Below are 27,749 nucleotides of genomic sequence, written 5' to 3'. Positions count from 1 at the left end.
CGCAGGGAGCCAGCTCCAGCACAAAGCCGACCTGCTGCAATAGCACAGCCCAGGGATCGCACGGCTCACGCGGTTGTGTGCTGCTTCTCAGCAGCAGCTGCTGGTAACCCCGTACCCATGGGGGCGGCTGGCTTGCCTTGGGAATGTTGCTGGTGGCCCCTGATCTGCAACAGGGGATTGGGGTTGCAGGAAACCTGTTTTTTTCCATCTGCCTAATTATGAAGTTATTGCTTGAGAAAGAGGTGCCACGCTGGGGTGGTTGTGCTGTTGATGCTGTTGCCTGTGTGCAGGGAGCACCAGAAAGATCTGTACAAAAATGTCGTCCTCTTGTATGACATCTGGCTTGCAGGCAGAGATGCTGTGACAGTATTTGGGGTGCTGTCCTTGCCGGCTTTCTGAAGGCTCCCCCATTTCCAGTTTCCGTTTAGGAAGATCAAACATCTTGCTAACAAGCACCTGAGTTTGTTGAGTTCTACTGTAGCTCCAAGAAGAGCTAAGCAATTGCTATCAGCCTGTGTTAATTAGCACATCTAGTTTAAAAGCCGGTCAATGAGCCTGAAAGCTTCTTTTGTAGTGAGCGTGCAGACACAGGAGTGGAAGGGAGACACCGCTCAGGCAGCGAGGCTGCCGGGGAAGGTGCAGCCAGGCTGTGAAGCCAAGCTACAGTCAGAAGGTGGGGAAGGGTCTTCTGCACAAATGGCTCATCTGCTCGATTTGTTTTTCAAAAAAAACCCCAGTGTGAGAGCCCTTTAATAGCCCCAAAGAGCCTGCAAGGCTGGTCTGGGAATTTCCTTTGATCAGAGCGCAATTCCTCGGCATCCACTCTCTGGTTATGGTTTCAGTTTCCAGCGGGACTGGGAGGAGGCAGCAGACGTCCCCAGAGTGCAGCGGTGTCAGCAGGTCCCTTTGGGTAGGTGTTTCGGCAGCGAAGGAATTGTAGTGAGTCTGAATAGCTGTAGAGATACAGGCTGGCTGTGTGCCTTGTTTGTCGGGCTGCTAGCACCGCTGTGCCACTGCAACATGGCACTGTGCAAAGGCACCTGAAAGGGCCTGGGGATTTAAAGATCTGCATTAGCAGAGAAACCTTCTCCTACGGAAGGGTCCGCCTCTACGTGTAGGAATGTCATCATATTTTCTGTCATCTTCATGCCCGAGGTCATTGTGAGCTGTGAAACGTTGTCCAGCCTCTTCTTATTTGCATCACTGTCCACGGTGTGGTTCTCTCTAAAAATAGAGCTGTATGTTCAGCGTGCTGGGAGCTGGGGCAGTGTCGACACCGAGCCAGCCACGCTCCTGCCCGAGCTCGGGAGCGCTGTGCCCAGGCGTGGGCGCCCAGATGAGCACCCCCAGGGCTTCCCCCGGCAGAAGACCGCTGGGTTTTTCCTTCGGGGGCAGACCCCAGTGCAAACCTCAGCGTGCTCTGCTGTTGTGAAGGCTCCGAGTGTCAGACCGGTGCTCCTCGTGGCCCTGCCCTGCAGAGCTGTTCTCCTCTCTGTTCTGCTCTGTGAGTACAGTGCTGGTGTTTTATCAGTCCCCTGCCTCAGTGCTCAGGAAACGCTGTGTTAGGGTAAGGATTGTGATAAACGGTGGTGCTGAGTGTAGTAATAACTGTAAGCACAGCGGCTATCGGCTATTGTGGAAGAAATAATTAATTTCTGTTCTGCAGTTTGAAAAAAGGAGGCGTGCATCCTTATTGTGCTGGGCTATCGCTGTGTGCTTGGAGGGAGAAGCCGCAGCTCTGTGCGGGGAAGCCTTTGTTAAGGGTGCCATTGTCCGAAAAAATCAAGGGCTACTGGGAGTAACGCTGAGCTTAGCAGTAGAGTAATAACCACAGGGAAGCTCTGGCAGTACCTGGTAAGTCTCTTTAGGCTGACACGCTGGTGACTTACAACTCAGAGGTCTCAACAAAGCAGGCAGGGAAGTTCAGCACGTGGAGGAAATGTCTCGGAGTCTTAATCTTGGAGTGAAAGTGCAAAGAAAACAGACTCAAGAAACAGGCATGTTCCTCCAGCCCAGCATGCTAAATGTTAAGGTGCTTAGAAACCTCGCTCTTTAATGAGCGTGCTGGGTGATCAGGTGCTTCACAGCATTTCTTTCCGAGCAGTCGTTGCCTTTTGGTCAGTGCCTGTTGTGCTGTGTGCTGGATTACGCTCAGATGTGGAAAGCATGCCGCGTGGGATCCCTCTCCTCCTCGGCAGACCTAGACCTTACAGCCTGCTGGCATGTTCTCATGCTAAACATGTTTATGCTTTTGAGGCATCTGGTGAGTGTTGTGTGATTCTGTGAACTCGTATTCGGCTTCTGCTCCTGTGGGAACGCTGCAGCGTCGGCCACGGGGCTTTATGAACTGTCACCAAGTGAGCAGTGAGGGCTTGACAGCTGCTGTGCTGAGGTGGCTGCCAAGCCTGGTAGTTGGCAAGGAAATAAATATTGATAGAGCCTAGCAACAGGTACTGCTGAGAACCCTGGTGCTGGGAATGCTCGGGCAGTGTCCGTGTAATTAGCGTGGTGGTAGCATTTAAAGGCTATTTATAGGATCTGTTTGTGTCTTATCATCGTCTCAGAACTGGAGTGCATGAATGGGTAGGGGCACACGTATCACACACCCGGCCCTGACGGCTCCTTTCAAGATGTAAGAGATGCTTCTCTGCCCAGGCTTCGGGGCAGCTGATGCACACTGATGCACGGCATCTCACCTACAGCTGCATACCTGGCTCACGAGTTTCACCTCTATGCTGTGCCAGAACGCCTGCTCCAGGGGTGTGTGCAGGGAAGGGGTTGGATACGAGAAGTCCTTTCCTTTCAGTAACACACTGACAAAACGCTCCAGATCCTTTGAGAATCCACCAGGTAAAACTGGCGTGCACATATTGTAAAGGCACTGGTCTTGTGAGCCTGTAAGTGAGCAATTTTATGTTCTCGTTGCAGAAATTGAAGCCAGAGAAGCCTGCGACTGGCTGAGGGCTGCCGGCTTTCCCCAGTATGCTCAGTTATTTGAAGGTAAGATCCCAGAGCGTTGTCCAGCAGCTGACACTGACTTCAAGTAGAACTGCTTGCATAAATCATCTTTCAGAACCTGGCAGTTTTTACAGCAGCACTTCCAAATTCTGCAATACCTCCATGCGGACCTATAGACAGTATGCAACACGGTGTGTGTTGTTGCAGAAGTGACACCTTAATGAAGCTGGCATGGACACCAGAGAATGCCACAAAGGACTAGATCATTCCTGGTTATTGTTAGACTGCGACTCAGTCAAATTACTGCTTTTGTGATTTTTAGTTGCTTATACTTTACTTGATCTCTTTTCCTCAGAGTATTATGTCTATTAGAGTATAATGACACACTGACTGCAGCCAAAACTCATCCAAAGCTGTGTAGTGGTCCTGAGCAAGATACAGTTTCAGTGGCATTTTTTAAAAAGGATGTTGGAAAAATTGTCTTGCAATCATAACGTTTTCAAACAGCCGCTCAGAAGCAGCCAAACACATTCAAACAGCACAATTTCTGCATGTTTTCATGTTGCTGAAGCTGCAAAGAGAGCTTATTATTTGTGGGGGAAATATGGATTTGTTGTGAACTTGTATAATTTTCTACAATTTTTGTGTTTATACCTTAAAAAAGTTATTCTTTTAAATATATTTATTGTTATAAACGTCACTGAATGTTAACAAAAGCTAATGTATCTTTAAGAGGGATTTTATCAAGGGTCTATAGTTCAAGGAATTGACAGAAACTTCTGCCTGCTTTAATATCTACCTTCCCTCTTCAGTGCAAAATTAAAAATTGGAAGTTGAATGCTAGAGCTAAATTTGAAAGCAGTATACCATGAACCTTGATGTCTCACTTGCTTAAAGGACATTTGTGTGAATGTATAGCTATAGAAGTAGGTTTTTGATTTATTTAACCTTTGCTAAACCTGTGGAAAATTCAGAGTTTTTGCCATCATGACTCAGACTTCAGATTCAACTCTTCTGTTCACAGATATGCAGTTTCCTATTGACGTAAAAACTGTGAGGAAAGATCACGACTTCTTAGATGCCGATGCGATTGAATCACTGTTCAGGTAAATGATAATTATGAATCACCTTTAATAGGCTCCAGAAGGTGTTTCATCTTTTCATAACTTAGTTTTCATCAGAGACTGACCTTCTCCACAGAGCTGCAGTCCAGCAGCTCAGCCCCCAGCCTGTGACGGTGCATGGGTTCCTAGGAGCAGGACCCTGCACTTGCCTTTGTTGAACTTCATGAGGTTCCTCTCCACCCAATTTTTCAGAATCAAGCATTAAAGCTCTTTATATGGTTTTAATGTGACTGTAACTGATTAGGTGCAGTCTTCCTTAGCTCTAAGATGGCAGAACTGGAACTGTGAATGTTATGTTAGTGGGCATTATGTCAGTGGGTTGTTAGTGGGCATTGGTTATGGTAAAACGCATGGAGAACATCTAACAGTATGCCAGTCTTTGACACCAGTAATGCAGGCTCAGTTCACTGTACTTTGGAACAAGTGTGTTTTCAAGACAAAAAATAGTCTAAATTTAAAACTTTCATCTTTGTTCTTACACCATAGACGACTGAACACACTGAACAAGTGTGCATCAATGAAAGTGGAAATAAGCCATCAAAGGAAACAGGTATGAAATATAGTTAATTTTCTAAATTATGAATGTAAAAAATGTGATTAATTGCTACATCAAAAAAAGAAAGAAGAAAAAAAAAACCTGAAGGTGTACAGATTGCTTGTTGCCTGGTGCTCACTTGGTGTGGGAGCAGCACAGCACATGGAGCACCTGGTACAGTGGGTGAGGCTGAGGTCTCCAAGAGGGTGTGCCAGATGCTGATGCTGCCATAGTCCCACAGCCAAGTGCTTCTCTACCTGCAAATGGATGAGTTTTAGTTGTAGAAGCATGAAGTGTTTGATTTCTTTGTCTTTAGGAAAAAAAAATATTTTTTCAAATCTCTAGATTTGCCACAAAACTGAAGTTTTCATCCTCAGATCAAATCTGTCATTTTTCCCGTGGTAAACTTACCAGGTTTGTCAGCATGCTGCGATGTAATGTGTCACCTAACAAATTAGGTGACAAATTTTCAGCTAACAGAAGAGACCCCAGGGCAGACCTTCAGTATCTGAATGTTTACATTTCCGTATGTGGGTCCTGAGGGCTTTGAAGGCAGTTTCATTTTTGTTAAATTTTTGATAATTTAAAGTTTCAAAACTTTGCCCTTGTACTATACTTTTTTTTTCTTCTTTCTAAGAGTGATGACTCTGATGATGATGAACCTTGTGCAATAAGCAACAAATGGGCTTATGAGCGGTGCAGTCAGAAGTGGTCTCGTCTTGACAGCCTGGAAAGTTTCTCAGGACAAGAAGGCGCTGGTGCATCGGTCCCAGGCAGTCCAATACTGAAGAGCATCAGCAGTGAAGACACAGTCCTTTTGGTTCATAGTGAGAAACACGATGTGTCCTCAATCCACAGCGCTAGCAGTGGTGACAGTGACGTTGTTAGCTTCCCCAAAGCTTTTGAAGATGTGGAAACCAGCACGAGTTTCTTCAGTAAAGTTGCTTCACTGGACTCTGCTTTTAGTTGTTCACCTCCCCCTAGTGAATTTTTAAATATCACCAGTGAAGAGAAGCTTTTGGATAGGTCACCATTCAAAAAGAGGACGAGCCTTCTAAAGAAAATGGAGAAGTTGCACTTAAGGAGCTGCAACTTAAGGAGTGGTCAGTCAAAGGCCAAACCCATAATAAGCGAGCCTGTTCTTCTGGAAGGATTTAATGAAGAAAAAATGAAGATGCTTAACTGTGTAAATATTGCTGACCTCTCTGGCATCCAAACAAAGAACAATTCCTCCTGTTCTCCCGAGAGCTGCAGTAGCAGCAACCATTCTGAAATCAGCAGCACAGTGAGCACTCCGGGTCCTCTTATAAAACCACAAAGACACTGTGAAAGAAAGGGGATGTATGCAGAGGACTTGGAGTCTGGCAAGCTCTTCCTGTGGAACAATGTAACTCAGCAAAACCTCAAAAACGAAGTCAAGTTACAGATGAACCAGATGTTTCATGTACCAGCAGGCCATAAGCCTGGTACTTTCCCTACAGCACTTACAACCAGTTCCCTGTCTTCAGTGGACAACTCTTCTGTCAACTGGAGAACTGGGAGTTTTCATGGGTGCAGAAGGAGCCGGAGCAGAAGCAGTTCCAAGGACTCCCAAGCGCCCAGCAGCCCCCTTTCGTGCACAGACAACAGGCTGAGTGTGTACGACAACCTGCCCGATTTTCAGTTTGATAAGTTGGAGGCAACAGACGTTGGTGATGATGATGTTTTTTCAGAACTGAACACTGTTATAGAAGATGTCAATGGTCTCAAAAAGCTGGTCGATCAGTGGACACAGAAGTTCTCAGATGATGGGGATTTGGACTTTGCCAGTGACTTGACCTCTCCGTGTCCATCCTCGCCTAAAGAAATCCGTCTGGACACAGAGCACTTGGAAGATAAGACAGCAGATGTCCCAACCACTGAGGGAGAGAGCAGCTGTGAACTGGACAAGGAGCTCAGTTCTACAGAGCTGCCGTACATAACAGACCCTAAAAAGACCACCAGGTCAGCCATCCTTGGGTTTCCCTAGCAGACTGCCCCTCTGGTAGCATTCCCCATTGATTCTCTCAACTGAAAAAACAAACAAACTGTAATAGCTATTCCAGATCAAAATATCCCCGACTGAGTCTGTTGTGGGTAGCAGAGTCTGCACTGGTAGTGCCAGGCACTGCTGTTCCGTAGGCAGTGCAATTTCCACATCTGCTCTGGTCTCTGCTACAAGGAGGGCTCTCAGGATCCGTATCAGCACTGGTAGGCATTGGGAATCAGCTAGCTCGCTTGCTGTGTTTCTTATTGGAACTTTTGGTATGGCCGTAGCACCTCCTGCAAGAGAAGCAGCTTGTTTAAATGCAGCTAATGGGCTCTCCAGGGAACTGCGGGTTGTGTCGAGTCTTAGGGGTTTTGCAGATGCAGCCAGAAAATTAACAGGGACAGTGGGAACAGTCCTTCAGTTTGAACAACGTTTTTCCCATAGGCACAGGAAGCAACACTGGTCTGTGGAAGAAAGTGAGAACCTGGACAGCCTCTCCATGCAGGGTGACAGCCAGGCAGCTGCGCAGCTAGCCCGGACACAAAAGCTGGCTTTGTTGAAACTCACTGCTCTAATGGACAGATACTCCCCGTCCAGTAAGCAGGGCTGGAACTGGTAAGTTGCCTAACATTGAAGGAAACCGGGTTGGAAAGAGAGAATTTGATGTAAGCAGGTGACCCTGATGTAAGAATTTGATGTAAGCAGTAACCCTGCCTGTCTCGCTTACACGTGTCCACGGTGAGGAATTCCATGCTATTAAATCTTTGGCAGTTCCGTGATTGTTTCAGTGGCTCCAGGATTTCCTGTTACAGACGGCACTTCTGCTCCTCGCCGGTGGTCACAGATTGTTACTGGTTTTGAAGCACTTTGTAGTTTCTCTCTGAATTTGCAGGGCCTTGGCAGAGGTGCTTCACAGGCCCTGAGGAGGGAGCTGACCAGGTGGAGAGTCCATCTCCAGCATCAAGACCCAGTTTCAACTAAAGCAATGATCCAGTCTGTCACTCGTGAGACTTGGCAATGCCAGTTAGCATCTCGGGGTAGGGGTCTGGTGCTTGAAGGAAGTGAAGAGTCTGGAAGGAAGTGAAAAAAGAGTGCATTGTCCCAAAGGGAGGGAATGGATTTCTCGTGAGAGTTTTTTTCAAGCTAATTTCAGTTTTGACGTGAGGAGGTCACTCCTGCCATGGGCCTTTATGATTTTCTCTCTATCCTATGATGCTGCATGTACAGGTGTGAGACAGAATGTGGGGATGTGGCACGTACAAACTAAGTCCTTTTCCACACGTGTAACTAAAGTAGCAAGCATAACTGTGCTGGAGGGCTAATAAGGTGGATGTACTGCTTTTTGTTTTCAGGACTATACCAAAGTTCATTAAAAAAATAAAAGCCTCCGACTACAAGGGCAAAAATGTGTTTGGGGTCCCCTTGCTTCTGAATGTTCAGCGAACAAGCCACCCACTGCCCAACGGCATCCTGCAAGCACTGGACTATTTAAGAAACCACTTTCTTGACCAGGTATGAACTCGAAGCAGCCCAGAGCAGCTCTGTTCCCAAAAGGGATCTGCTCCAGAACCAGTCTCTGAGCAGGTGGCCTGCAGGGGAATACAGTGCTGCTGCCTTCTGGGAATAGCCTTAGTCCTGCATTGTGTTCTTTGCCTTGCCTTGCTGGACTCATCTGCAGTCAGTTCTCCTGGTGCCTTTTCCTGGTAAGGTGGCACGTCTCTGCTCCCCCAGAGGTCACGCAGTGTTGTGGTTCCCTCTGTTCTGTGGTTGCTGGTAGTGCCAGAGCCGATGTGATGAGCCTTGCTTCAGCTGAAATGTGCCACTAAGCAGAGATAAAACACACTCACTCATGGTCTGCTGGGGAGGAATACCCTTGCTGCTGCTATTGATACAAAAATACATCGGTATTGCGTCCTGCTAGCACAGGGTCTTCACTGTCAAAGGGAAGTGAAGGATCAATTTTATTATTTGTCAGATATTTGAGTCCTGGTAACTCCTCTGTGTCTTTAATATTTTCATTGTTACTTGCAGGTTGGCCTGTTCCGAAAATCTGGTGTTAAATCCAGGATCTTGTCTTTAAGAGAAATGAATGAAGCCAGCCCAAACAACGTATGTTACGAAGGGCAGTCAGCATTTGACGTGGCAGATATGGTGAAGCAGTATTTCCGAGACCTTCCCGAGCCTATATTTACTAGCAGGCTTTGTGAATCCTTCCTCCACATCTACCAATGTAGGTAACAAAAGCTATAGTTTTCCAGATCCTTGAATATCTTACGATACCTCAATATTCGGCTGTACAAGGCAGTGTCCAGACTGGGACTGGTGCTGTGTCCCTTATTAATCAGAGGACACAAGTCAGGCAGGACCTGGCTGAAAAGATGACCTCAGTGTGGATCTGGATTTAAATACTTGAGATCTGCATCTTGCAAGAGGTTTGTTTGAAGCTAGTTTTCTTTTTTGCATCTACAAACATTTGTGAGGAGCGCTACAGTTGCTCCGTCCAAAGGATGTGGAACCATTTCCTTCCATTTATTTTACACCTGGCCGCTGTTCTCCTCCTGTCTTTTGACAGAAACAGCAAGAGCTCTGCTCCCCATTCCTGTGCCACCTGTGACTTGCGCAGGTGCCCAGATTGCTGTATTTTGGAGATAGATAGGGACGGTGGTGCTTTCGCCAAGAAGCACGTTTTGTGTTTCCTGCGTGTGTGCATCTGCTGAAGGGAAGGAGCAGCAAACCCTTTGCCGTGGTCAAAAACTGGAGAAACCCTTCTCCTGATGGGGATTCCTGGCAGGGTGAGCCTCACCCACCCTCCTGCAGGAGCTGCTGGGCACAGGGTCTCACTGGGCTTCAGTGAGAGCATCTATTCTCTGCATGCCTGAGGCTGAAAGGAAAAGACAGTACTGTAGGTATCCGCTCCAACTATCATGGCAGAGTAACATTTTGTGGGGAGAAAAGTCCCTTTTTGGATTGTAATCAGAGCCAGATCAGCATAAGTTCGTTAGTAGGGCATTCAAGAAAACAAACAAACAAAAAAAAAACAAACACAACTGTACTTGTGTGGTGTGAAGGCGATAATGGTCTTTGTGTTGTGAGCTAAAGCTTCAGTTCTTGTGGTTTCAAAGCCTTGCCTGGCACTCACTTGACAGATACTTCCTTGCAAATCACGTGTGGTTTCCATCATTTTTCTGTTTTCAGACGTGCCGAAGGAGCAGCAGCTTCAGGCTGTCCAGGCTGCCATTCTCCTTCTCCCAAAGGAAAACCGAGAAGCTCTGAAAATCCTCCTGTTCTTTCTACGAGATGTGGTTGCTTTCGTTGAAGAAAACCAGATGACCCCAACCAACATCGCCGTCTGTCTCGCGCCGTCGTTGTTTCACCTCAACACCCTGAGGCGGGATAGCTCCTCCTCCACTCGGTATTGTCATCCTGGTGCTGGCATCGCTGCTGCCAGGAGTGTTCTTCTCTGCTAGATCAATGCTTTCTGTAGCTGGCCGAGGACAAGTGTCTGCTTTGAATGGGGACAAAGTGTGCGTGTCACGGGGTTTGTCTCCAGTACAATTGGTGAGGTCCAGCAGGAGCTGACCACAGCACACACAGCTCTGGCAGCTGGGGGAAGGCCCTCGTGTCCTGCTCCTGACGACTTCCCACACGAGCCAGCCTGCCTCTTGGGCTCTTTAGGGCTGCCCACAGGTGCAGCGCCCCGCCTGAGCCCACCGCCTGCATGAAGGTGGTGCTGCCACGGGGCGTGCAGCTCCTGCACCAGGGACCTGAGCCTGGCGCAACCCGAAGGCCCTGCAGATACCTGGCAGATTGCAGCAGCTGCTGGCACTCGTGCTGCTGGGTGATAAGGGGCTTGTGCCTGCCAAAGCGAGCCACGGGGATGCTGTACATTTATCTCAATAACTAAAAGTATCTGGGTTGCATAACATCGCCGGCTTGTACGTGCAGGGAGGAAGGTGCCCTTGGGCCAAAGCAGACACGCAGTATCTCGGAGAGCATTCGTGCCTTATCTGGTCTCCCGAGGCAGTGCTGTTTGTTTGCTTCACGCCGTGCTCCTGCGTACGGGCAGACACGTATCAGAGCAGAAAAGGACAGCTGGCTTTGATGGCAGCGCCGCGCACCCATCAGCGGAGCCAATTCATCAGCTCAGGTGGCGCTCTGAAGCTGAGGACTGCTTCCAGGGGGCTGCAGAAGCTGTCAGATGTGCTGTTGGCACCCGGCAGCGCAATAACACAGGCCCTGGAGAGCACAGAGAGGGCAGAGAAAGCACAAAGGACCTCAGCCTGAGTGCGGCTGGAGCCTGGGGCTGCCCAGGTGCCCCTGGGCTGAGGCAGCGCAGGGCAGAGGCGCCACGAGGTCGGTGCCAGGGCTGCTGCAGCACCACGGGGCTCAGGGCAGCTGCTCTGTCCTGGTCCCACCTGCAGCCCCTCAGAGCGCCTGGGGAGCTTTGAGAGCCGTACCGCCTGGGGTCACTGCAGCGTGGCACTGCTGGGATCACACAGGGAAGCTGAGGTTTCTCTCTGCTGTCGTTGCTTTGAACCTCCTGCTTTTTTGTAACTGGGCATTGAGCTGCAGTGCAGGTTTCAGACTTCAAAGGGGAGGCTGACAGGTCTGGCTCGAGGCGCACAGCTGAGGACGCCTCTTATCTCCTGACGCATTTTTCAAGCTGTTTGGCAGGAATGCACGTAGATAGAAGCATCAGAAGCCAGGATTAATGATGTCATGTAATGATTATGAATTAAAAGAGGGGACTGTTCTTGAAATCTGTTCAGTGTGGTTTGAGCCAAAAGGTTCTGCGTGGGCTTTGCGTGGAGCCTGATATTTGAAGGCTGCACACAAAGCAATTTGGGGTGATTGCTGTCTTTGGCCAGGTGTGATGATGTCTTGCAAGGGCAGACCTTGCTCCTGGTCAGTTCTGCCCCAGGCACATTCAGGGTGCGAGCGATGGCCGTGCTGGATCTCGCTATGTGAGGCAACGCGCGCCTCATGCAGCACCTCCTGCTGAAGCTGCTGGTTTCCAGCCCCATGTTGTGCCTGGACAGCCTCTTGTTCACTGCCTGCCTTTTGCCTTCCCCATCCACAGATTGAGCCAGAGGAAGCACAGCCTGGGGAAGCCGGACCAGAGGGAGCTGAGCGAGAACCTGGCAGCGACACAGGGCTTGGCCCACATGATCATGGAGTGCAATAGGCTCTTCCAGGTACGCCGACTGCTGTCACAGAGCAACGCGTGGGGCAGGGGATGGGGGTTGCCACCCTGGGCTTGGGGCCAGCTCAGCACTACTGCTGCCCAGGGCTGCCCCCTCCCGTGGTGGTGCCGTGGGGAGCCCCAGCCGGGGCTGCGCCTCCTGTGCTGGGGGTGGGGGCAGAAGGTGAGGTTTGGCTGCTGGGGCCTGGCTGGAGTGCTGCCAGCCCTGCCTGTGCCTGGCCTTGCACCCCGTTAATCTGTTCCTGGCCCTTGACCCGCAGACTGACTTCCCGGCTTGACCTCGGCCCTTCCCCGTCTCTGTGGACATTCCTGGCCAGCACTGGACTGTGGCTCACCCTGGTTGCTGTCACTGGACCCGATCCTCACCTGGCTTGCTTCTGACCCCCCCCAGCTCAACCTCAGCCCTCCTCACCCCAGCTGTGTGTCTGATGATCGGGGCTGAGCTGGCCCGGTGCAGGCGGTGTGGGTCCGGGCGCTGTCCTGCGGCCCTGCTGTCACACCCAGCTCCCGGTCCCTTCCCTCAGGGAGCCACAGCCCTTGGTGCCCTCAGCTCAGGCCTCACACTGCCCCGAGCAGCAGGGAGCTGCCTCCTCTTAGCCCTCCTCGGCTGAGAACATCCCCGCCCCACGGCTCCCACCAGCACTGACCCAGCCAGCCCCATGCTCCTGAGTGACACCTGCCACCCCTGCCCCCAGGTCCCCGAACTGGCCAGTGACCCCGTTTATCCCAGCCCCACCGCAGGTCCCAATTTCCTCCGTGGTGGCCTGAACCCCCCCACCCAGCCCTCGCCCCCCCAGGGGTGCCCTGGCACCTGCTGCCTGTCCCCGCAGTCACCCGTGTGCCACCTGGGCTGGCCATGGGCCCGCAGCCATCCTGCACCCTGCTGCTGCCACCGGGGCACTGCGAGGGGCCACAACTGTGCCCCCCAGCCCACCGGGGAGGGGTCTGCTGCCAGAACTCAGGGATGGCCATGCCCCACGGCCCCGGCCCCGTCACTGCAGCTGCTCCCGGCCATCGCTGGACCCCGGCTGCTGTCGCCAGACCTGCCCCTGCCTGGCTTGGCCTCGTCACCAGCGGACACGCCCGACGGCTGGACCCGGTGCCAGGCTGCCCCGCGTGCCCTGCACCGCTCAGGTAGCGTGGAGGTGAGCCCCTGGCTAATGGATGGGGGAGGCTGTGGGCCACGTGTCTCTCACACACACACGTGTGGCTGAGCTACAGCTCTGTACCTGCATTGCCGTGTACATGCACAGACACACACACGCAGCAAGCAGCTCCATCAAGCCCAGCACCGCCTCTGACAGTCGCACAGCCTCGGCTCTGCGCTGCTTCCCCTGGTGCAGCAGAGCTCCCAGCAAATCCCACAGCAAAGGCAGCTTTTGGCAGCCACGGCCAACTGTTAGCAGCCCGGTGCACAGCTTGGGACAGATGAGCAGAGAGGCTCGGTGGCTCTGCAGGGAGTTAGAGCGCTGCTGCTGCAGGGAGAGACATTTCCCCTGTGCCATCCTCTTGAGGGAGCGCAGTCATCGGTCTGCTCTTCCCCTGGGGTTCCTGCTCCTCCGGGGAGAGCTGCCGCCTGCCTGCCAGCCCGCAGCAGTGCTGGTGGCCGCGGGAGCTCCGGCTGTGCCAGCTGCTGGCAGCGCTGCTGGGTGGCACCTGGGAGCAGGCTGGCACGGGCAGCACATGGTGCTGGAGGGCGGCTGTGCGGGGCAGGGCTCCCTGTCCTTCAGCTGCCTCCTACGTGCTGCTGCCCCCCCGCACACGCAGCGATGGGAATGTGGGTTCCTGCAGGTGGTACACCCCCCAGCAGGACAGCAGAGTACGGGCTGTGTTGTTTCACATTCCCCTGGTGTTTTACACTGAAGTTCAGTCCCTGAGTGCAGTGTTTGATCTCTCCTGCAGGTACCTGCCTGCTGCCTCCATCAGCTCACTGACGACATCCATGAAATGAGCAGCACCAGGGCCTTGCTCTGCTGGCCTGGGTGAAACTGCTCGGCTCCCATGAGAGCTCCGTGCTTAGCTGAGGGATGTCAGAGCTAACATCAAAAGCTGGGGGACCTGCTCGCACGTGGACTTGGCAAATAAGGTAAAGGTGATGCTGGATATAATCAGAACAAGGTCAGCTCTGGGATTGTGTGTGTCCATATGGTGGTTGGGTGGTTTCCCAGAAGGACACTTGGGTGTTGTCATAGCTCTCAGCCCTCCAACAACCTGTAGGCTACAGCAGAGCAGCCCTGGGGGTGGGCATGGGCCTGTGGGGTTCAGTTCCTGCGCACAGAAATGCTCTGAGCTGTGTCCACAGCCTCTCGTCTGCCTCTGTACCTGCAGCTTCTGAAGTCATGCTCCTGTGTCCCCTCCCGTTCTTACTTCCCTTCCTCCCTCAGGGTGCTGCTCCCCTAGAGCACCTTCCCATAGCAGAACCCCACCCCAACAGACACAGACACCTCCAGATGTTCAGTCCTTTTATTGTCACCCCACAGGGAACAGCTACATCCTCTGCACGGGCTTAATGCCCAGGATGTCAAAGCCCTTGGCCATGATCATGGCAGTGGCCTCGCACAGCAGCAGCCTCCACATGTTCACCTTCACGATCTGGCCTGCGAAAACATCAAGGTAGGAGATGGTGTTGGTTCTGAGCAGCTGCTCTGCCCTTCCTCTGGGGACCCACCCACCCACCACCTGCCCTGGGGCTGGGCACGTCGAGCTCCCTCCCCTCCTCCCCGAGCCAGGCTGACTGACCAGACACCGAGTTTCAGCCGCCTGGCTGCTCGCAGCTCCTGCTCGACCTTCCTGCTCACGGACAGAAGATGGCACAGCTGTGCCAGCCGCCTTCCATCCTCCCACCTGGCAGCATTTGCTCTGCAGCAGCTGGTAACACAACACCAGCCCTCCCGGGACCAGGAAACGCCCTGCGCATCGCCTGTGCTCTGGCTTGTGCCAAGGCACGTGCAGCCCCATAGGCCAACACTCACCGCTCTGCCTGTCCTTCTCAACGCAGTAGCAGTTGTCGTAGAACTCAGTGAAGGTGGTGGCCAGCTCATACAGGTAGTCACAGAGCGTGTGCAGCAACAGATCCTCCAGGATTTTCTGCAGGATCTCGGGGAACCTCAGGATGCACTTGCCCAGCTTCCACTCCTTCTCGTGGTCCAGGACGAGCACCTCCTCCCTGGCTGCCTTGCGCAGCATCTCCTCGTCGATGTTGGCCAGGCGAGCAATAGCCCTGCAGTGTGCCAGAACTGTGTGTAAGGTCCCACCACCAACCCTCCCCAGGCCTTGCAGCGAGCCCTTGGGGCACTGCAGGGGACTCGGCAGGGCCCGTGCTGCCAAGCCAAGCAGGGCTCAGGGTGCCAGAAAAGCTCTGTGGGGTATGGCAATGGTGAGCAGCTGCTGGAACACAGACTCACCCCTCTCTGGCCACCCAAATCCTCAAAAGGAATTACCTAGAACCTCACAGCTCCCTCCCTGCTAGCTAAAGGGCCCGGGATGCCTTTGGTGCATGGCACACAGCAGGGCCCTGTCAGGTAACACAGGACACAGTCTCCAAAGACAAATACAAACTTGCAACAGAGCTCGCTTCTCATACCAACTAACCCTACCAGCACTGACGCAGCTACGTCACTCCTTCCCCCACATCTCCTTTGCACAAAGGAGAGCATCAGAGAGCATTCAGAGAGCACCAGAGGCTAGCTCCGAGTGACTCCCAATGTGCTCAACCCACCTGATCCGCGTGAAGGCATACAGCAAATAAGCAGCTGTATTTCCTCGGTCATCCAGCATCTTGTCGAAGGAGAACACGTAGTCATTTAGTCTGTTGTGGGAGAGATCTGCGTATTTGATACATCCAAACGCGACTGACGTCTGGGCAGCTCTCAGCTCTTCTGCCGTGAGGACCTGTTACGATTTCAGAACAGGCGACAGTCAGGAGGCGGAACGCCCTCAGGAGCCACAGCACGCAGCCTTGGGCACAGCGCGGCTCAGGAGCAGAGCGCCGGCAGCTGTGAGGAGCTCACCCACAGGGTACGTGGCACAGGCTCACACCCACCCCCAGGGACCAGACCCCATCTCTGCCCCTCGCTTCTCTTGCATTCAGACAGCGTGGCCGCCCTGCTCAGGCTAATGCTGACTGCACTGCCCCTGCTCCTGAAGGCCCAAGGACCCATCGTGTTCTTGCTACCACACGCGTTTGACATTCACCCTGTGCTCTTGCTTCTCACAAACACACATTTGCCCCTGCAACCGCTACAGAGCATTTTGGATAATCCAGACTCTCATAAAACACCTCTCTGGTACAGCAACGCCCTGTCGGCAGGGCAAAGCACTCTGTGTCTGAATCATGTGTGTCCTTGGGAGATCTTTATGGTGTATTTTTTTCCCCCGAGCTTCCTGCTATTCCCATTTAAAAGAGGAGCTTTCAGCCTGTGCTGCGCAGCACCCAGGAGCTTCACCTCCCAATTCCACTGCCTCGCACGGTGCTCGGGCAGCCTGCTCCTGCCCCATTCTGTGGCCCACGCCGTGCAGCTCTCTCCATGCGATCAGCACCCACGGCAGAACCTCTTCAAGCAAAGGCCGTCCGGCCAACTCAGCCACAGTGCCCGAGGGAGAGCGTGAAGCCTGACCCCAAAGTGCCCCGCACACCCCCAGCCCAGCAGGCCGAGGCTGCAACTTCACATCCCGCCAGGCCCAGCTCCCCTCCCGGCTCCCCAAAAAGCTCTGCAGCACCAGCCGGCGGCCAGCTCGCTGCCTGCAGCTTCCATTTCCTCACAGCTACGTACCCAGGGGTTCTCCTTTCCCCATGGCAGCACCCTCCTGCCCCAGCTGCTCCCAGATAACACCACTGATTCTGCACACATCCCACAGCACCTCCCGGGCAGTTTGGCTGCATCCATATTCTCAGCTCACACTCAGAATGTGGAATTTGTAAGTTTGTGAACAAATCTGGGAAGTTCTCAGGAAAGATGAGCTACCTTGTCCCGTTCCTTGTCTTTCAGCTTGTCCATGGCTCGTTTCAGCCCTTCTTCCAGCAGATCTATGAGGCGCACTGTGTCCCCTGAACGAGTTTTGAACTTCTTCCTGAAAACACACAGCCAAAATGACCACCTGTGTAAGAGGCAAAACACTCCCACCCTCTGCCTAGCGTGTGCCCAGACAGATCCAGGACATGCACCTGAACTGCTCGCAGGAATTTCGCCTGCTCGAACCCTTGGCTGATAAAAAGCACATGCCCTCAAATTGCTCTGTATTGAAGAAATTGACACCAGGCAGCTACACCTAGCAGGAAGTGCAGGAACCTGCCAGAACACAGGTGGGGACCTGGGAGGGGCAGGAAGGCTCCACCACTCAGAGCTGTCCCAGGCATTAGGAAGGACACAACACCAGCACACGACTCCAGCCCAGCAAGGCACCTTTACTTTTGTAACAAACCTACAGCAGAACCTCTCGCTCTGCAGCGCCACGAGGCTGTAGGAGCGCACTGGTTGTGTCACTTCACACAAACACCTCCGGAGCACAAGGGAGCCGGCAGACCAGACCCCAGAGGTTCTTTTCCCAACTTTCATTCCATCCACCACAGGGCAGGCAGGGAACAAGGGAAGTACAGCCTTTACCATGGCCACTCAATATTCACACCACCTTCCTCAGCACTGCCACCAGCCGTTCCCCGTGCTGATTCCTGGTCCTCTCCCCAAACAGCAGGCAGCAGAGGCCAGGCCCCAGAAGGAACCAGACTGCAGCACCAAAACCACGTGCCTCAGAGGGCCCTGACACGCAGTACAGCGACGCAGGTACAAGTAACTGTGCAGCACGTGATGTGTTTTGCTTGGTGGGGAATGGGCAAGTCACTCAAGCATCCAGAGCACACACAGAGGAAAAACTACCTCCAAAGACTTACTTGTCTTCTCCCAGCACCACTCCGAATGCAGCGTGGGTCACTCTGGTCACTTTGGGATCGTACCAGCCGATCATCTGTCCAGCTGCAAACACTGTCTGCAAATGCACCGACTGCAAGGAACAAACACCAACAGCCAGGTCTCAACCCACGCTTCCAGGTAGGGTTTTCCTGACAGCTTCACCACCTTCACAATGAGACTGTAAATGTTTCTAGCTCCACAGAAGAGCTCCACCTCAGAAAGTTTAACCTTTCAGAGGGTTTGCCTGGCTTACAGAAGCAGCAACCAGCAAATTCACATCACTGCTCAGACACGCTGCTGACAACCTTGTGTTTCCTCAGATAAGAAGAGGCCAATGTGTAAGCAGCACAAATCTCATTTCGGACTATTCTACTGAGATTTAGGCTTAACCAACCTCCAGTGGTGACTGGGTATCCGTAATCATTTGGGATCTCCAGGGCTCTCCACGGAGATCACCAGTCACCAAATTAGATCCCCCATTACACTAATGAGGACAAAGGGCAATATACCACGCCTGCAGCATTCTACCTACAACACTGCTGTATCTGTCATTTAAATACTTTCTGATCTGTAGCAGCAGTGACAGAAGGGGCTGACGTACTCACCTGGCCACTGTCCACAACATAAATGAGGATATCAGCCTTCTCTTCATGCAGCCTGTGTCTAAGGGCAGCTAAGTCTGATGTGTCATACGTGTAACCTCCATCTGATTTCATGATCGTCAGCGGGACGGGGAAACCTGGCACAAAGACAATCTTCCGCCCATCGTCCACCTGGACAAATCCTAGGAAAGCAACAGAACACATCGTGTGTCACATCATGGGGGGAGGCTCGGGGGGCAGGACAGGGACACTTCCCATTCCAGATGCTACCAGAAGGAAAGCACCATGCACTCACATTAAAAACTGATGTCTAAAATGAAAATAAAAAGAGAATTCCCTCACCAGCCGTGTCATATTTTGTATTGCACTTCTAGAACAAAACAGCACGCACAAGAAAGCAGATCTGGTCAGATCTGGCCTTTCTAAAAGGGACCTAGAGTTTCTAAATCTAAACAGGACCACATAAAACCAGAGACTCATTATGGTCCATTTGGCCTCTTGTGAGTCTCAAAGTCAACATGATCCCAACATGCCACTGTCTTCAGAGAGACTTCTCAGATTCAAGTTCTCCTCTACTCCCAACACCAAGACTGAGAAGTCTCTCATACACTGCTCCTTGAGTATCTGCTGAAGATGCAGTGAATTCCAGTAGTACCTCTCACTATTTCCTACAAACATCACACACAAACTGCTCTTGGTGTCAGCAGATTCACACTTTCTGGAATGATACACATAAGACTCAGTTCTGCTAATGCTTCTTTGGGAGGAAATTCCACCAAAGATCCACTCAGGAAACGTTACTGAGAAAAAGAGCAAGGGTGTGGAAAATGCAGCTTTGCAAGAATGAGTCCTACACCTCATTGGATAGGAGTGGGGTTACCTCGCTCATGCTGACATCTGCAGAATTTCTGATTCCAAGACCAAAAGCCTCACCTTTATCTTCAAATTCTTTCACAATATCTTTCATCATCTCTTGGTAGAATGACTCCCCTCTCTCGATGAGTGTGATGTCCAGGCAGTTGTAGATTTTCTGGAACTCTTGAGGAGGGAAACGGATCAAAATACTTCCATTAAACGTACACAGTGGGAATTCAGTGGCATATGTTTACCAATGGGTACAGCAAATCCCTAAATGTTTTCTGTCTCTGGGTCAAGCTATCAGACTAGGACTCAGACTAGACTGAGGAGACAAAAGTTTTAGCTGAAACCCTCCACAGGCAGCCCAGTACTTTGGCTCTATCATCCTTTTACTTTAAGCTTCTTACAGCAGGGCGGCAGTGATTTCTTTAAGAAAACGAGAGGATGGACTCGGACATAAAGGTGAGGAAAACCACACTGTTCAACTGCTGAGACATGTTTCTGAACCTGGCAAAGTCACCTTTCCGCGACACGTCACAGATCAGTTCCCACGCTTTAATGAAGTCTGGGTTTTTGCTCTGCAGCAGCACCACACATTGGTAGGCTCGTTTCTTAAACTCCTCCTCTGTGTCAAATCTCCTCTTGGATTCCTATGGTAAAACACACTACATGAACGAAGCACCTGTTTTCCCCCGAAACAACGGGGGGGACTTTCATAACAGGCTCTCAAAGCACACTTGTCTCAAAAGACAAGCCCTTTAATCACGCCCCACATGGACAACTCGAGACCAGATCCATTATCTATTGGCAGGTAATTGCAATAATCTATTAACATGATTCCCTTTGTTTCTCTAAAACTGCGCTGCAGGTTTGTAAACCTCCTAAACCTGCTTTTTAGGTGTTGACATAAATATCACGTTTATTTGCTACAAATACCTTGTAAAAAGCTTGGAGATCCCCAATGGGAGGAGAAACAGTTAAGTAATCTGGAAATTTGTCTTGGAGGTGAGCAATGAGCATTCCGAACTGGGTGCCCCAATCTCCTAAATGGTTTAACCTTGAAGCAATTAAAGAGAACAATAAAGATGATTTCTCAAACATATATTTTAAAATCGTACATTTTAAATATGTGTATTCTAAAAACCAAACATACATAATACGAGAAGCCGAAAACAGGCAAGCTGCCCTCTTCCCAAGCTTCAACGCAATGAAGCTGTTGCCCATCTGGATCCCTAACCCTGCTACACTTGCTCAGTTTAGGAGCTTACTGCAGAGAGGATTATTTATGAAGTGCTTATCAAAAAGCCCAATACCGACCGAAGCGTACAGAGGTACTGCAGACATTTAGCCAAAGCAGCCCATCCCATCCCAAAATCAGCTCTCACCTCAGAACGTCATAACCTGCGAACTCGAACAGGCGGCACATGCTTTCCCCAATGATGGTGGACCGCAGGTGACCAACATGCATCTCCTTGGCAATGTTGGGGGAAGAGAAGTCCACCACCACCTTAGACACAGTACAAAAGAAATACATGAATAAAGGCAACAGCCATCACCACATCCCATGTGTTTCACGGGGGGGTGTTGGGAGCCCTGGGATACCCCTGTCCCTCACCCCCCAGTGACCACAGCTGGTACACGTGGGCCCACCGATGGCCCCCAGACCCCAAGTGACAAAAATGCCACCCCGACAACCAGCTGACACGGCCATCTACTCAACAAATCTCTCTGGAGGGGGATTTCGAAGCTGTCCAGCACACACTTCAGCTGCACGTGTGCAAGATGCCCCCCTCCGTACTGCCATACCTTTTTCCTTTTGCCAACAGCCGGTGGTTGAACTCCGTTCATCAATAAACTGCTCAGCTGCTTCGACACAAAATCCTTTCTCAAGTGGACATTGATAAAACCTTTGGAGGAGAAAACCAACAATGAGTGTTGGGGCTGCAAAACTGCTTTAAGGCACTTTTTCAATTTCTGTTTCCTTGCATCAAGGACAAAAGCATATGAAGTTAGCTTGACTAAATGAAATTTTTTCAGCAACAAGACAACAAAGCCATCACTAGAAGACAATTTCTGCTCCCACATTAACAGAGCCTTCTATTTGTGTTTCACACAACTGCAGGAGTCAGATTCTGCAAGCAAGACCACTGACAACTCCCTTTTTGCATGCTGTCACTCAAAGCTGAATCTAGAAAACCATTCTTTATGAGAAAGTAAATAATCTTGCCAGGGTTTGCAGGATACAAAACCAAATTCTGCTTTCTAGCCTTCTTTTACTTCTCCTTCTTAGAGCTAGTGAATGAAGTGCCCAAGCATCCCGAAGGCCTGGGCCATGATCCTTGCCTTTACACTGCAGCCCTGAGGAACAGGAGCCCTTGTATTTCTGCCTGGGTACAGGGCCGAGGCAGAGGTAGCAGTCAACAGCCTCCGTGCTGAGAGGGCAAGGCCTCCTCGCCACCCACCCAACAGCCAGCACTCCCGGTCTCAGCTGAGCAGGGCACACCTACATGTATTTCTCCAGTGGTTTTGTACGACTGTGACCCTACACCCATCACTAATGTTCTAAGGTGCTAGGCTGATCCCTTAAGGATCAGTGGAAAAAATTCTAAATAAAGGGCTGAGGACTGCAGCAGCCAAGTTACAACAGAGGCAGATTGCTGCTGCTGCACACCTCTGGGGGCTACAGAGCTCACCAAGACAGAAGCAGCTCACTCATCCCATAATACCAGTTTTAAATAACACAACAGCTGAACTCAGCTCAGCTTCTCTGATCCCCATCCTGTATAAAATTGCCCTAACAGCTTTAAAACATACAAGGGGTAGAGCATGAAAGTACCGTACCAGGCCCAGCAATTTCAACCTTCTCAATGCACTCGTTCGCAGGAATATTTTTTGTTATTTTCTCAGCAATTTCTCTCGGACTAACCTTCTGTTCCTTGGTTTTGAGCAGGATCTGAAATGCAACAAGAAGATCCAGTAAAATTCAACCCTCCAAAACATTCCACAAAAGAAACAGAAAGCACAGACCCTACTGTGCACACCTGCCACACTGCTGATCGTTACAGCATCTTTGCAAAACAGTAAAGGCTTGGAAAGGGCAAGAAAAGAAACCTTCTGTAGGGATCAACTTCAATGCTACCCAAACTACAGGGAAAAAAAAAAACAACACATGCAAAACCAGATAATAAGCATGCTGTACCAGCTTACTGCAAGTCCTCTGAATCATTCCAGGAACAGTCCCTGCACTCCTGGTACTCCGAGGAGTGAGCAGAGCTCCTGGCTCCAGCCCCAGGCATTAATACGCTAACGAGCTCCCAGCACACAGAACACATTTGTGAGGGCTGTTTCCACGCCAGCGCAGCGGAGGGAGAGGTGGCTGCCTGGCACGTAGGGGTGCTGCCCGGTCAGGACGCGTCCTGCTCCTCCCAGGGGACACCCCGCGGGAGCAGGGTGCCACGGGGAGATGCACCACGTCCCCACAACTTTGGCTGGTGGGAAGGACGTAACCTGCTGCTCTCAGAGAAAGGACTGCTGCACCCCCTGCCTCTGCTGTGCTGCTTATGCTGTGATGTGTGAGTGTCCCCAGGCTGAGGCCCCACATACCCTGTGTGCCTCTCCAAGGAACAAACTCCACAGCCAAGCCCAGCACGAGGAGCTTGGCTCTGCTGACAACCGTGAACTTGAAGCCGTGGCTTGATGAGGACTGTTCAGACACGGAGTTATGCGAACATCGCTGACACTGGGAAGCCAGGACTGCTCAAGAATCCTAACAGAGACTTAATTGGGGTAAAGCAGCGGTCAGAAAAATGGCAAAGCCCTGAACGCGTGTGGCAGTGCAGTCACCCAGCGCGCTCCTCTGGCCAGAGCCCAGCCACAGCATGCGAGCAGCGCTAACGAGACCGAGGAAGACGGCTCGGGTCTGTGCGGGCTGCTTCCGCCCTGGCACTTCAGGCCAGGAGCCTGCTGGCCGGCACGTACCGGTGCTGCCCGCGAGCTAAACTCACTGGGGCACGACAACAGACGTGGAGACCACAGGTCACAACCTGGGCCAGTGTCAGGGCAAGTTCAAGATTAATCTAACATCAAGAAAGGTGAATTAATAACAGAACACAAAAATAAAAGTTGCTTCTGTTGTGAATGTACACTGTAAAATAAAAGATCTGTGATTACAAAGAGTCTGCCTATTCGCTCCAAGGCATCAATGCGTTGGAAGCAGGGGCAGCCAACACCTCACACAGAACGCAGCACCTTTCTCCCTCACCTCCTGCTTGTACTCCAACACAGACCGATCCCACTGAGCAATGCCTGAAATGTCTCCTGTTCTGTCTGGGCTCTCTTTGGCCAAGTATCTCCTACAAAGCAGCAATGCCATAATTTTTGAGGTTGATACTTGCCAGGATTAAAAAACACAGGCTCCTTCCTTTGCACATACATCAGAAGTGTTCTGCAAAGCAGAGCTGTTGTTACAGCTGCCTGAAAACCTCCAAGGCCAGAGCATCATAACAACACAAACACACGTCCTGAGCTTTGATCGGTTAACAGAAAATACAGATGCCCACTGACCACAGATGCTCACAGCAGCCCCTTGGTGAACGGTTGGGTAACAGCAGCCAGAGGAACACGAGCATCAAGTGGGCACAGACTGGGCCGTTTTTCTGTGGCACACACGTGTAACTCAGACACTCTCCTGCCTCACAACAGTCATCTAAACATGACATCTAAACATGAGACTGGAAGACCTGCCTTGTGAGGGCCAGCGTCTCCTAAAATACTGTTAAATATTCAGTAAGTTCTCAGCCCAGAGGCAACGAACCTAAAACAGTTCCAATATTGCAGCTCTCAGGGTGCTGTCTACCACTTAGCTTCCAGCAGGCAACATTCCCACTTCGCTTCCCTCTGGAAGGTCGTTCAGATTTACCTGTGTTATGCCCATGGCGCTGTTGCACTGATAATCCCCAAATTTGGGCTGCTGGCTTGGGGTCACCACTAGTGGAGGGTTTTCTAAATCTGGGTACGCAGCCTGGATAGCAGCTCCGAAAACCTCCTGAAGGCAGCTGTTGATATTAATCATGCTTTTCGCTGTTTTACTTCTTTCCTCTTGAAGGCTCTGAAAAAGCAGAACACAAAAGGCGTGTGAGGAGCAGTCACATCCTGCTCTGCTTCTCACTCTTCTGTCAGTGACCCTGGCAGGGACCTCCGCTGGGCTGCCTGTTACACGACCACTCAACACAGAGCAGCGTGGGCTTATTAACCCACTGACATTTTGCATAAAGCAAAGACCCAGGAAACATTTCAAGTGCCACCGACACTTAGGACACGAGAATGCAGAGAGAGCATGCTGTCACACCTTACTAGCTGTAACAAACGGACGTAATTAATTTACCTTGTCCTAATGACAACAAAAGCACGTAACGCAGTGCTAATTCCTCATTCCCTTACCTTCCGAAGGAAATTTAACCGATATTTAAGTTTTGCGTTTTCGTCTCGCAACCCTTCCAAACTCGGGGAGATTCCCAAGCATCCAAAATTCTTCAGGCGCTCGATTTCTGCAGTTAGCAACTTAATCTCGTTTTCCTGAAAAGCAAATTAAATGGACACACTGTGATTCCTGGAGAAAGGGAACAGAAGATGAGGAGCGGCAGGATCTTGATACACTTCTGGTTGTGTCTCGTAAAGGTAATGACAACGATGTGTAAGTAGAATATTTCCAAACGATCCTCGTTTAAAGATGGTTTCTATTTGTGCCGAAAACATGGATCTGACACAATCTTAAAAATGGTCAGTGTGGTAATAATCTTACTGATCTCAAGACAGAAGCACAAGAAAGACAACAGGTCAAGCTAATGAAATTTAGGCTCAAAAAAAGGGCATTTTCTCCAGCTTTTGTATCTAATAAAGATGCCAAAGTTTTGATTCCAAACTCCCTGCAGCCTCCTTCAAGCTTCAGCCAGTTCCACTCTCACTAGCTAGGCCACGTTTTCTCCTTCAGAGGGTGAAACCACAACCGCTCGCACAACTCCAGCAAGCTCCAACGCCGACGTGACAGAGGTGCCCAGGAGTCAGTGTGCTGCCTCACAGCCGTGTTGGCAGCGTGTGCTCCCACCTCCCCACTCAATCCTGCCTTACCTTGGCGTTAAGGTGTTTAGGAGAAAACGGGAATTTCATTTTTATTCTCCAAATAAACAAACTTCAGCTTTCAGCTGTCTTGCCCCCCGCCTTCTCTAGGTGAAGCTGGGAGCAGCGGCGGAGCTGTGGGTGCTGACCCAGAGCCTCCCCTCACCCACGGGCACTTTTATAACCAGGGAGAAGCTGCTGCAAGGAGCAGGACCTCCCCTCACGCAGCCCCCCCGTGAAACCAGGGATCTGAAACTTCATCTCTGAAGTCCACCTCTTTTCCTCCCCTGGCCCATCAGCCACAAACCTGGTCCACAAACACGCCCAGAGGCTGCAGGAACTGTCCCAGCAGCGCTCGTGTCGCTGATGCGCTCGGCGGGGGTTCTCACAGCAGGGAGCAGCCCTGGCTAGCATCAGAGGCAAATAGGCCACCAAAACCTTATCAAAAGGGCTTGCTTACTCGAAATAACCAGAATATTTCATTAAGGAAAAAATTGGGGTCATCAAATCCCCTGGCCCAGTGTTACCACTGAACAGCAGCTCCCACAGGTGCCAGCAGAACCAACTGCAGATGCTCAAAATTCCTGAGCTGGGCCCAAAACCATCTTAAGACTGCCCTATTTATGGAGCAAGCTGAAAATCAATACTTTTAAGGTCATTCTTCATTCGCGCTTGGGCTTCAGCATTTCCAGTGCACTTCTTTTAATATCCTCAAGGTCTCCACTACAGGAGAACAGGATGCTTCCTGCAGTTTCAAGCATGAAGATACAGGGCTTTGGGATTAAAAAACCCAATCAAAACCTCTGTTTTGGCACTTATCAAACCCAAATTACCTAAAAGCAATGCTGTATATTAAAAATAACTCACTGCAAATACCCCATTTGAGCTGGTCCTTTTGCAGCTTAGTACTTTTTTTTTTTTTTTTTTTTTTTTTAAACAAAGGCAGGCATTGCCCCGCACCCCTCAATCAGCCTGGTTTGCTCTTGCATACGTACACCTACCTTCCCCCTTGACAGAAAATGTTTTTCTGATTTTATACTTTTCTTATTGGCCTGACCTGGTAGCATTTGATAGAACTCACAGATGTGTTTAAAAAAAAAAACTGACAACTTCAAATTTAAAATAGTGGAAGAGGGATTTCATTGCATTAACGAGCAGTTGTTTTACTGTAAATTTAAGTAAGCAGCATTGCAGCAAACTGACTTAAGACAACGCTGGAGCAGCAACACAAATAATTGAAGTTTAAACTCACCTAATTCCCCCTCTGTCTGTAAAATCCACCACAGTTGATGTGCTTTACAAAAGCACAAACTTTCTGTCCTACTCTAGTATCACACTACCTGCAAGCTCCGTGCCCACGCAGGACCACCCGCTGTGCAGCAAAGCTGCCAGCTGCAGGACAGGCCAGCGAGTCAGACCCTTGGGAGAGTTTTGCACTGAGGCCAAATATCGCACAGACCCAGAAAGTTTTTTTGTTTTCTGCTTTTGAAATAAATGGGCATCCCTACACGTCCCAGCCCCCGAGCAGCTCTCAGGTACTCTTCCTGCATTATAAATACCCCCGGGCTGCAGCCCCTGAGACCTTTCAGCACCCCTGGGGAGCCTTTCAGAGCAGAATTCATTTCTGGTCATCCTCCACAACCACAACTCCTTCCAGCCACCCAAGGCAAGGCTTGCAGGAGACGAAACGACCAGAATCTTACCACAGCTTTCTTCCCCGTGTTAATGCTACAAGCCAGGCCGAGCAGAGGCTCCTCCACCCGCACGGCCTCAACCCCCACCCCGCGGGCTCTGAGGAACGGCCGAGCCCCGGGGCCGGGGCCGGGGCTGCTCCCTCACACCGCCGGGCGCTGGGGGCTGCTGCTGGGCCCCGCCTCGCCCCCGCCTCCCCCTCGGGGCAGCCCCGAGCCCCCCCAGCAGCCGGACCCGGGGCACCCGCCCGGCCCCGGCTCTGCCCCCCGCACCTGCCGGCCCAGCCGTGCCACAGCCTCCGCCACGCGCGGCTCCATCCCGGGCTGCGGAAGGGGAAGGGGAAGGGAGGGGACGGCAGGAGGCGGGCGGGGGGGGCCGGGCCCTGCCGCAGCGCCGCCTGGTGTGGCGGAGGCTCCGCTGAGGGCTGGGAGGGGGACCCGGTGCTGCCACCCCCCCCCCCAGTGTCCCCCCCCCAGCCGTGTCCCCAGGCAGCACGCCCAGCACCGTGCCCCCCCTCCCCGTGCCCCCCATTTCTGCCGAGCAGCGCTGTCCCCTCAGCTCCACCCCCCCCTGCCCGGCACACCCCCGGGCTGTCACGGCGCAGCAAAGCAGGAGGCCGGTGGTGCAGGAAGGCTGCTTTATTGGGACAGGGGCAGCGAGGCTGCGGCCCTCCACCCGCGGCACGGCATCAACAGGCGGCCCCCCCCCGGCCCCAGGGCCCCCCAGGCCCCCCCCATACACAGCAGAGC

The 27,749-nt window shown here is 51.6% G+C and overlaps 2 protein-coding genes across 6 annotated transcripts in view; one reads left to right on the top strand and one right to left on the bottom strand.

Moving 5' to 3' along the window:
- Window positions 1–14,446, top strand: part of LOC309883631 (rho GTPase-activating protein 7-like) — a 42,570-nt gene extending 28,124 nt beyond the window's left edge. For 3 of the 5 annotated variants that reach the window (XM_082771882.1, XM_082771884.1, XM_082771886.1), the window contains exons 2-13: window positions 2,929–3,000; window positions 3,983–4,064; window positions 4,569–4,632; window positions 5,255–6,600; window positions 7,070–7,240; window positions 7,978–8,137; window positions 8,657–8,855; window positions 9,821–10,037; window positions 11,706–11,820; window positions 12,089–12,973; window positions 13,731–13,914; window positions 14,309–14,446. In XM_082771882.1, the coding sequence (XP_082628008.1) occupies window positions 2,929–3,000; window positions 3,983–4,064; window positions 4,569–4,632; window positions 5,255–6,600; window positions 7,070–7,240; window positions 7,978–8,137; window positions 8,657–8,855; window positions 9,821–10,037; window positions 11,706–11,820; window positions 12,089–12,106 (2,444 nt within the window). In that variant the 3' untranslated portion in view covers window positions 12,107–12,973; window positions 13,731–13,914; window positions 14,309–14,446. Of the gene's footprint in view, window positions 1–643; window positions 1,505–2,928; window positions 3,001–3,982; window positions 4,065–4,568; window positions 4,633–5,254; window positions 6,601–7,069; window positions 7,241–7,977; window positions 8,138–8,656; window positions 8,856–9,820; window positions 10,038–11,705; window positions 11,821–12,088; window positions 12,974–13,730; window positions 13,915–14,308 lie in introns of those variants that run through there. The other 2 variants (XM_082771885.1, XM_082771883.1) reach the window with 2 other exon arrangements.
- RARS1 (arginyl-tRNA synthetase 1) lies at window positions 13,973–27,331 on the bottom strand. Its single transcript, XM_082771887.1, has 15 exons — window positions 27,273–27,331; window positions 24,634–24,768; window positions 24,113–24,301; window positions 22,036–22,147; window positions 21,001–21,101; window positions 20,580–20,701; window positions 20,131–20,251; window positions 19,715–19,844; window positions 19,270–19,374; window positions 18,340–18,518; window positions 17,716–17,825; window positions 16,793–16,898; window positions 15,547–15,719; window positions 14,801–15,048; window positions 13,973–14,425 (listed from the first exon to the last, which is right to left on the bottom strand). The coding sequence occupies exons 1-15, from the start codon at window positions 27,315–27,317 to the stop codon at window positions 14,316–14,318; spliced, it is 1,986 nt and encodes a 661-aa protein (XP_082628013.1). The 5' UTR covers window positions 27,318–27,331; the 3' UTR covers window positions 13,973–14,315.
- Between the last annotated feature and the right edge of the window lie 418 nt (window positions 27,332–27,749).

This window comes from Aythya marila (assembly GCF_965140915.1).
Source record: "Aythya marila genome assembly, chromosome: 14".
In the NCBI taxonomy this organism is placed as follows: Eukaryota; Metazoa; Chordata; class Aves; order Anseriformes; family Anatidae; genus Aythya; species Aythya marila.
Note: the sequence above shows the minus strand (reverse complement) of the source record. Positions and strands in the feature narration are given on the sequence as shown.

Bases quoted from the DNA above. Each gene is read 5' to 3' on its own strand.
- RARS1 (XM_082771887.1), bottom strand. From the start codon at position 27,317: ATGGAGCCGCGCGTGGCGGAGGCTGTGGCACGGCTGGGCCGGCAG. The intron at 24,769-27,272 runs GTGCGGGGGGCA...TTTGCTTTTCAG, and splicing joins TGGCACGGCTGGGCCGGCAG to GAAAACGAGATTAAGTTGCT. The intron at 17,826-18,339 runs GTGAGTACGTCA...TGTTCCTTGCAG, and splicing joins ATGTTGTGGACAGTGGCCAG to TCGGTGCATTTGCAGACAGT.